The sequence below is a fragment of the Salvelinus namaycush genome, unplaced genomic scaffold (genome assembly GCF_016432855.1).
Source record: "Salvelinus namaycush isolate Seneca unplaced genomic scaffold, SaNama_1.0 Scaffold476, whole genome shotgun sequence".
Lineage (NCBI taxonomy): Eukaryota > Metazoa > Chordata > Actinopteri > Salmoniformes > Salmonidae > Salvelinus > Salvelinus namaycush.
In genome coordinates, this window is record NW_024061171.1 from 8,756 (window position 1) to 17,500 (window position 8,745).

Below are 8,745 nucleotides of genomic sequence, written 5' to 3' on the forward strand. Positions count from 1 at the left end.
TAGTGTGGTGATCTCTAGAGGGTAGTGTGGTGATCTCTAGAGGGTAGTGTGGTGTTCTCTAGAGGGTAGTGTGGTGATCTCTAGAGGGCAGTGTGGTGATCTCTAGAAGGTAGTTTGGTGGTCTCTAGAGGGTAGTGTGGTGATCTCTAGAGGGTAGTGTGGTGATCTCTAGAGGGTAGTGTGGTGATCTCTAGAGGGTAGTGTAGTGATCTCTAGAGGGTAGTGTGGTGATCTCTAGAGGGTAGTGTGGTGATCTCTAGAGGGTAGTGTGGTGATCTCTAGAGGGTAGTGTGGTGATCTCTAGAGGGTAGTGTGGTGATCTCTAGAGGGTAGTGTGGTGATCTCTAGAGGGTAGTGGGGTGATCTCTAGAGGGTAGTGGGGTGATCTCTAGAAGGTAGTGTGGTGATCCTCTAGAGGGTAGTGTGGTGATCTCTAGAGGATAGTGTGGTGATCTCTAGAAGGTAGTGTGGTGATCTCTAGAAGGTAGTTTGGTGGTCTCTAGTGGGTAGTGGGGTGATCTCTAGAAGGTAGTGTGGTGATCTCTAGAAGGTAGTTTGGTGGTCTCTAGAGGGTAGTGTGGTGATCTCTAGAGGGTAGTGTAGTGATCTCTAGAGGGTAGTGTGGTGATCTCTAGAGGGTATTGTGGTGTGATGATCTCTAGAGGGTAGTGTGGTGATCTCTAGAGGATAGTGTGGTAGTCTCTAGAGGGTAGTGTAGTGATCTCTAGAGGGTAGTGTGGTGATCTCTAGAGGGTATTGTGGTGTGATGATCTCTAGAGGGTAGTGTGGTGATCTCTAGAGGGTAGTGTGGTGATCTCTAGAGGGTAGTGTGGTAGTCTCTAGAGGGTAGTTTGGTGGTCTCTAGTGGGTAGTGGGGTGATCTCTAGAAGGTAGTGTGGTGATCTCTAGAAGGTAGTTTGGTGGTCTCTAGAGGGTCGAGAACTGGGACAGTCACAGTGAATGGCGTGAATGGAAGACATAAGGACTTTTCACAGTACTGAGCTGACCCTAACGAAGCTGAACTGATTTGGCATGGTTACATAGTCGCTTGAACCATTTAGGACAAGGAATGTGACAAAATACTGTGGGCTAGCACAGTAACACTCAGGTCGACCCTATATGGCCACTCTGACAATACTGTACTGACACCATCTCTCTCCCCCTGACAGATGAACCGGAGGTGAAGATCGATGGTTTTGATGGTAACTGGTACCTGAACCGTCAGGACGTCAGCCTCACCTGCAGCACCGACGCTAACCCCCCTGTCACCGTCTACCAGTGGAAACTGTAAGTCGAAAACACTACTCCACACAGGGCTGAATGTTCAAGTTGACTGTTTGAAAGCGGTAGATGAAGTATCTTCTCCACAATCAACAGCATGAATCAACAGCATGAAGGCTCAAACAGCAGGAAGGAAAAGAGCATCAGGAGTCATATTGTCTTAGTATGTGTCCAAAATGACACCCTGTGCTCAATCTCCTGTGGGCTTTGGGCAACACTATTCAGGGAATAGGGGCACATTCTTAGCTAATATTTACCAGCAGCATACCACCCTGCATACCACTGTGTTAGACAGCAGCCTACCACCCTGCCCTACCACCATGTGTCCACTGTGTTAGACAGCAGCAAACCACCCTGCATACCACTGTGTTAGACAGCAGCCTACCACCCTGCCCTACCACCATGTGTCCACTGTGTTAGACAGCAGCATACCACCCTGCATACCACTGTGTTAGACAGCAGCATACCACCCTGTGTCCACTGTGTTAGACAGCAGCATACCACCCTGCATACCACTGTGTTAGACAGCAGCCTACCACCCTGCCCTACCACCATGTGTCCACTGTGTTAGACAGCAGCATACCACCCTGCATACCACTGTGTTAGACAGCAGCATACCACCATGTGTCCACTGTGTTAGACAGCAGCCTACCACCCTGCCCTACCACCATGTGTCCACTGTGTTAGACAGCAGCATACCACCCTGCATACCACTGTGTTAGACAGCAGCCTACCACCCTGCCCTACCACCATGTGTCCACTGTGTTAGACAGCAGCACACCACCCTGCATACCACTGTGTTAGACAGCAGCATACCACCCTGTGTCCACAGTGTTAGACAGCAGCACACCACCCTGTGTCCACTGTGTTAGACAGCAGCACACCACCCTGCATACCACTGTGTTAGACAGCAGCACACCACCCTGCATACCACTGTGTTAGACAGCAGCATACCACCCTGTGTCCACTGTGTTAGACAGCAGCACACCACCCTGCATACCACTGTGTTAGACAGCAGCACACCACCCTGCATACCACTGTGTTAGACAGCAGCATACCACCCTGCATACCACTGTGTTAGACAGCAGCACACCACCCTGTGTCCACTGTGTTAGACAGCAGCATACCACCCTGTGTCCACTGTGTTAGACAGCAGCACACCACCCTGCATACCACTGTGTTAGACAGCAGCACACCACCCTGCATACCACTGTGTTAGACAGCAGCATACCACCCTGTGTCCACTGTGTTAGACAGCAGCATACCACCCTGCATACCACTGTGTTAGACAGCAGCATACCACCCTGCATACCACTGTGTTAGACAGCAGCATACCACCCTGCATACCACTGTGTTAGACAGCAGCCTACCACCCTGCATACCACTGTGTTAGACAGCAGCACACCACCCTGTGTCCACTGTGTTAGACAGCAGCATACCACCCTGCATACCACTGTGTTAGACAGCAGCATACCACCCTGCATACCACTGTGTTAGACAGCAGCCTACCACCCTGCATCCCACTGTGTTAGACAGCAGCATACCACCCTGCATACCACTGTGTTAGACAGCAGCATACCACCCTGCATACCACTGTGTTAGACAGCAGCCTACCACCCTGCATCCCACTGTGTTAGACAGCAGCATACCACCCTGCATACCACTGTGTTAGACAGCAGCATACCACCCTGCATACCACTGTGTTAGACAGCAGCATACCACCCTGCATACCACTGTGTTAGACAGCAGCATACCACCCTGCATACCACTGTGTTAGACAGCAGCCTACCACCCTGCATACCACTGTGTTAGACAGCAGCCTACCACCCTGTGTCCACTGTGTTAGACAGCGGCCTACCACCCTGCATCCCACTGTGTTAGACAGCAGCCTACCACCCTGCCCTACCACCCTGCATACCACTGTGTTAGACAGCAGCATACCACCCTGCATACCACTGTGTTAGACAGCAGCACACCACCCTGCATACCACTGTGTTAGACAGCAGCATACCACCCTGCATCCCACTGTGTTAGACAGCAGCATACCAACCTGTGTCCACTGTGTTAGACAGCAGCATACCACCCTGTGTCCACTGTGTTAGACAGCAGCATACCACCCTGCATACCACTGTGTTAGACAGCAGCCTACCACCCTGCATACCACTGTGTTAGACAGCAGCATACCACCCTGCCCTACCACTGTGTTAGACAGCAGCATACCACCCTGTGTCCACTGTGTTAGACAGCAGCATTCCACCCTGTGTCCACTGTGTTAGACAGCAGCATACCACCCTGCATACCACTGTGTTAGACAGCAGCATACCACCCTGCATACCACTGTGTTAGACAGCAGCATACCACCCTGTGTCCACTGTGTTAGACAGCAGCATACCACCCTGTGTCCACTGTGTTAGACAGCAGCCTACCACCCTGCCCTACCACCCTGCATACCACTGTGTTAGACAGCAGCATACCACCCTGCATACCACTGTGTTAGACAGCAGCACACCACCCTGCATACCACTGTGTTAGACAGCAGCATACCACCCTGCATACCACTGTGTTAGACAGCAGCATACCACCCTGAATACCACTGTGTTAGACAGCAGCATATCACCCTGCATCCCACTGTGTTAGACAGCAGCATACCACCCTGCATACCACTGTGTTAGACAGCAGCCTACCACCCTGCATACCACTGTGTTAGACAGCAGCATACCACCCTGCATACCACTGTGTTAGACAGCAGCCTACCACCCTGCCCTACCACCCTGCATACCACTGTGTTAGACAGCAGCATACCACCCTGCATACCACTGTGTTAGACAGCAGCCTACCACCCTGCATACCACTGTGTTAGACAGCAGCCTACCACCCTGCATACCACTGTGTTAGACAGCAGCATACCACCCTGTGTCCACTGTGTTAGACAGCAGCATACCACCCTGTGTCCACTGTGTTAGACAGCAGCATACCACCCTGCATACCACTGTGTTAGACAGCAGCATACCACCCTGTGTCCACTGTGTTAGACAGCAGCCTACCACCCTGCATACCACTGTGTTAGACAGCAGCATACCACCCTGCATCCCACTGTGTTAGACAGCAGCATACCACCCTGCATACCACTGTGTTAGACAGCAGCCTACCACCCTGCATACCACTGTGTTAGACAGCAGCATACCACCCTGTGTCCACTGTGTTAGACAGCAGCATACCACCCTGCATACCACTGTGTTAGACAGCAGCATACCACCCTGTGTCCACTGTGTTAGACAGCAGCATACCACCCTGCATACCACTGTGTTAGACAGCAGCATACCACCCTGCATCCCACTGTGTTAGACAGCAGCATACCACCCTGTGTCCACTGTGTTAGACAGCAGCATACCACCCTGCCCTACCACCCTGCATACCACTGTGTTAGACAGCAGCATACCACCCTGTGTCCACTGTGTTAGACAGCAGCATACCACCCTGCCCTACCACCCTGCATACCACTGTGTTAGACAGCAGCATACCACCCTGTGTCCACTGTGTTAGACAGCAGCATACCACCCTGTGTCCACTGTGTTAGACAGCAGCATACCACCATGTGTCCACTGTGTTAGACAGCAGCATACCACCCTGCATACCACTGTGTTAGACAGCAGCATACCACCCTGCATACCACTGTGTTAGACAGCAGCATACCACCCTGCATCCCACTGTGTTAGACAGCAGCATACCACCCTGCATACCACTGTGTTAGACAGCAGCATACCACCCTGCATACCACTGTGTTAGACAGCAGCATACCACCCTGCATACCACTGTGTTAGACAGCAGCATACCACCCTGCATACCACTGTGTTAGACAGCAGCATACCACCCTGCATACCACTGTGTTAGACAGCAGCCTACCACCCTGCATACCACTGTGTTAGACAGCAGCCTACCACCCTGCATACCACTGTGTTAGACAGCAGCATACCACCCTGCATACCACTGTGTTAGACAGCAGCATACCACCCTGCATACCACTGTGTTAGACAGCAGCCTACCACCCTGCATACCACTGTGTTAGACAGCAGCCTACCACCCTGCATACCACTGTGTTAGACAGCAGCATACCACCCTGCATACCACTGTGTTAGACAGCAGCATACCACCCTGCATACCACTGTGTTAGACAGCAGCCTACCACCCTGCATACCACTGTCTTAGACAGCAGCACACCACCCTACATACCACTGTTGGCCTGCTCCTGAAGCCAAGCAGGGTTGGTTCTGGTCGGTCCCTGGATCGGAGACCAGATGCTGCTGGAAGTGGTGTTGGAGGACCAGTAGGAGGCACTCTTTCCTCTGGTCTAAAAAAGATCCCAGTACCCCAGGGTAGTGATTGGAGGACATTGCCCTGTGTAAGGTGCTGTCTTTCAGATGGGATGTTAAATGGGTGTCCTGACTCTATGTGGTCACTAAAGATCCCAGTACCCCAGGGCAGTGATTGGAGGACATTGCCCTGTGTAAGGTGCTGTCTTTCAGATGGGATGTTAAATGGGTGTCCTGACTCTATGTGGTCACTAAAGATCCCAGTACCCCAGGGCAGTGATTGGAGGACATTGCCCTGTGTAAGGTGCTGTCTTTCAGATGGGATGTTAAATGGGTGTCCTGACTCTATGTGGTCACTAAAGATCCCAGTACCCCAGGGCAGTGATTGGAGGACATTGCCCTGTGTAAGGTGCTGTCTTTCAGATGGGATGTTAAATGGGTGTCCTGACTCTATGTGGTCACTAAAGATCCCAGTACCCCAGGGCAGTGATTGGAGGACATTGCCCTGTGTAAGGTGCTGTCTTTCAGATGGGATGTTAAATGGGTGTCCTGACTCTATGTGGTCACTAAAGATCCCATGGCGCTTATCGTTGGGGTGTTAACCCCGGTGTCCTGGCTGAAGTCCCAATCTGGCCCTCAAACCATCACGGCCACCTAATAATCCCCAGTTTACAATTGGCTCATTCATCCCCCTCCTCTCCCCTGTAACTATTCCCCAGGTCGTTGCTGTAAATGAGAACGTGTTCTCAGTCAACTTACCTAAACTATTAGTGCCTCGGTTCAATCAATCAATCAAATGTATTTATAAATCCCTTGTCACAACTCTGCTCTGTTCTGCTCTGTCATAACATCACATGGATGAGTAGCTAACACACATTCTGCAGAAACCTGTTAAATACTCAATTCACTTTACTGCTGCAACGAAGCTGCCACAAAGTTGGGAATTTATGATAAATAATTGTGTTATATGAGAGGTCTTGGTAAACCTTTTTTTATTTCCACTTTAGTTGTCCAATCTGGGTTTTTAAAGCATAAGCCATGCTGTAAATCTATCAACATAATTATGCCCCTTACTTCCTCTGTCTCTGTCTTCATCAACCTTTCATTCATGTGTTTCAGTTGGTTTACACACCAGTGTAATGATGATAATAAAGCTTGAGATGGAAGCCTAGGCAAAATCTATCTATCTATCTATCTATCTATCTATCTATCTATCTATCTATCTATCTATCTATCTATCTATCTATCTATCTATCTATCTATCTATCTATCTATCTATCTATCTATCTATCTATCTATCTATCTATCTATCTATCTATCTATCTATCTATCTATTCAATTCAATTCAATTCAAGGGGCTTTATTGGCATGGGAAACATGTGTTAACATTGCCAAAGCAAGTGAGGTAGATATTATACAAAAGTGAAATAAACAATACAAATTAACAGTAAACATTACACATACAGAAGTTTCAAAACAATAAAGACATTACAAATGTTATATTATATATATACAGTGTTGTAACAATGTACAAATGGTTAAAGCACACAAGTTAAAATAAATAAGCATAAATATGGGTTGTATTTACAATGGTGTTTGTTCTTCACTGGTTGCCCTTTTCTTGTGGCAACAGGTCACAAATCTTGCTGCTGTGATGGCACACTGTGGAATTTCTCCCAGTAGATATGGGAGTTTATCAAAATTGGATTTGTTTTCAAATTCTTTGTGGATCTGTGTAATCTGAGGGAAATATGTCTCTCTAATATGGTCATACATTGGGCAGGAGGTTAGGAAGTGCAGCTCAGTTTCCACCTCATTTTGTGGGCAGTGTGCACATAGCCTGTCTTCTCTTGAGAGCCATGTCTGCCTACGGCGGCCTTTCTCAATAGCAAGGCTATGCTCACTGAGTCTGTACATAGTCAAAGCTTTCCTTAAGTTTGGGTCAGTCACAGTGGTCAGGTATTCTGCCACTGTGTACTCTCTGTTTAGGGCCAAATAGCATTCTAGTTTGCTCTGTTTTTTTGTTAATTCTTTCCAATGTGTCAAGTAATTATCTTTTTGTTTTCTCATGATTTGGTTGGGTCTAATTGTGCTGTTGTCCTGGGGCTCTGTGGGGTGTGTTTGTGTTTGTGAACAGAGCCCTAGGACCAGCTTGCTTAGGGGACTCTTCTCCAGGTTCATCTCTCTGTAGGTGATGGCTTTGTTATGGAAGGTTTGGGAATCGCTTCCTTTTAGGTGGTTGTAGAATTTAACGGCTCTTTTCTGGATTTTGATAATTAGTGGGTATCGGCCTAATTCTGCTCTGCATGCATTATTTGGTGTTCTACGTTGTACACGGAGGATATTTTTGCAGAATTCTGCATGCAGAGTCTCAATTTGGTGTTTGTCCCATTTTGTGAAATCTTGGTTGGTGAGCGGACCCCAGACCTCACAACCATAAAGGGCAATGGGCTCTATGACTGATTCAAGTATTTTTAGCCAGATCCTAATTGGTATGTTGAAATTTATGTTCCTTTTGATGGCATAGAAGGCCCTTCTTGCCTTGTCTCTCAGATCGTTCACAGCTTTGTGGAAGTTACCTGTGGTGCTGATGTTTAGGCCGAGGTATGTATAGTTTTTTGTGTGCTCTAGGGCAACGGTGTCTAGATGGAATTCGTGGTCCTGGTGACTGGACCTTTTTTGGAACACCATTATTTTGGTCTTACTGAGATTTACTGTCAGGGCCCAGGTCTGACAGAATCTGTGCAGAAGATCTAGGTGCTGCTGTAGGCCCTCCTTGGTTGGTGACAGAAGCACCAGATCATCAGCAAACAGTAGACATTTGACTTCGGATTCTAGTAGGGTGAGACCGGGTGCTGCAGACTGTTCTAGTGCCCGCGCCAATTCGTTGATATATATGTTGAAGAGGGTGGGGCTTAAGCTGCATCCCTGTCTCACCCCACGACCCTGTGTGAAGAAATGTGTGTGTTTTTTGCCAATTTTAACCGCACACTTGTTGTTTGTGTACATGGATTTTATAATGTCGTATGTTTTACCCCCAACACCACTTTCCATCAATTTGTATAGCAGACCCTCATGCCAAATTGAGTCGAAGGCTTTTTTGAAATCAACAAAGCATGAGAAGACTTTGCCTTTGTTTTGGTTTGTTTGGTTG

The 8,745-nt window shown here is 48.4% G+C and overlaps 1 protein-coding gene across 1 annotated transcript in view; it reads left to right on the forward strand.

The window, feature by feature from the left end:
• Nucleotides 1–1,141: 1,141 nt before the first annotated feature.
• The window catches only part of LOC120041559 (nectin-1-like), a gene marked incomplete at its 5' end in the record, with an annotated part of 74,842 nt that continues 67,238 nt past the window's right edge, over nucleotides 1,142–8,745 (forward strand). The window contains one exon of the mRNA XM_038986435.1: nucleotides 1,142–1,287. Within this exon, the coding sequence (XP_038842363.1) occupies nucleotides 1,142–1,287 (146 nt within the window). The remainder of the gene's footprint in view (nucleotides 1,288–8,745) is intronic.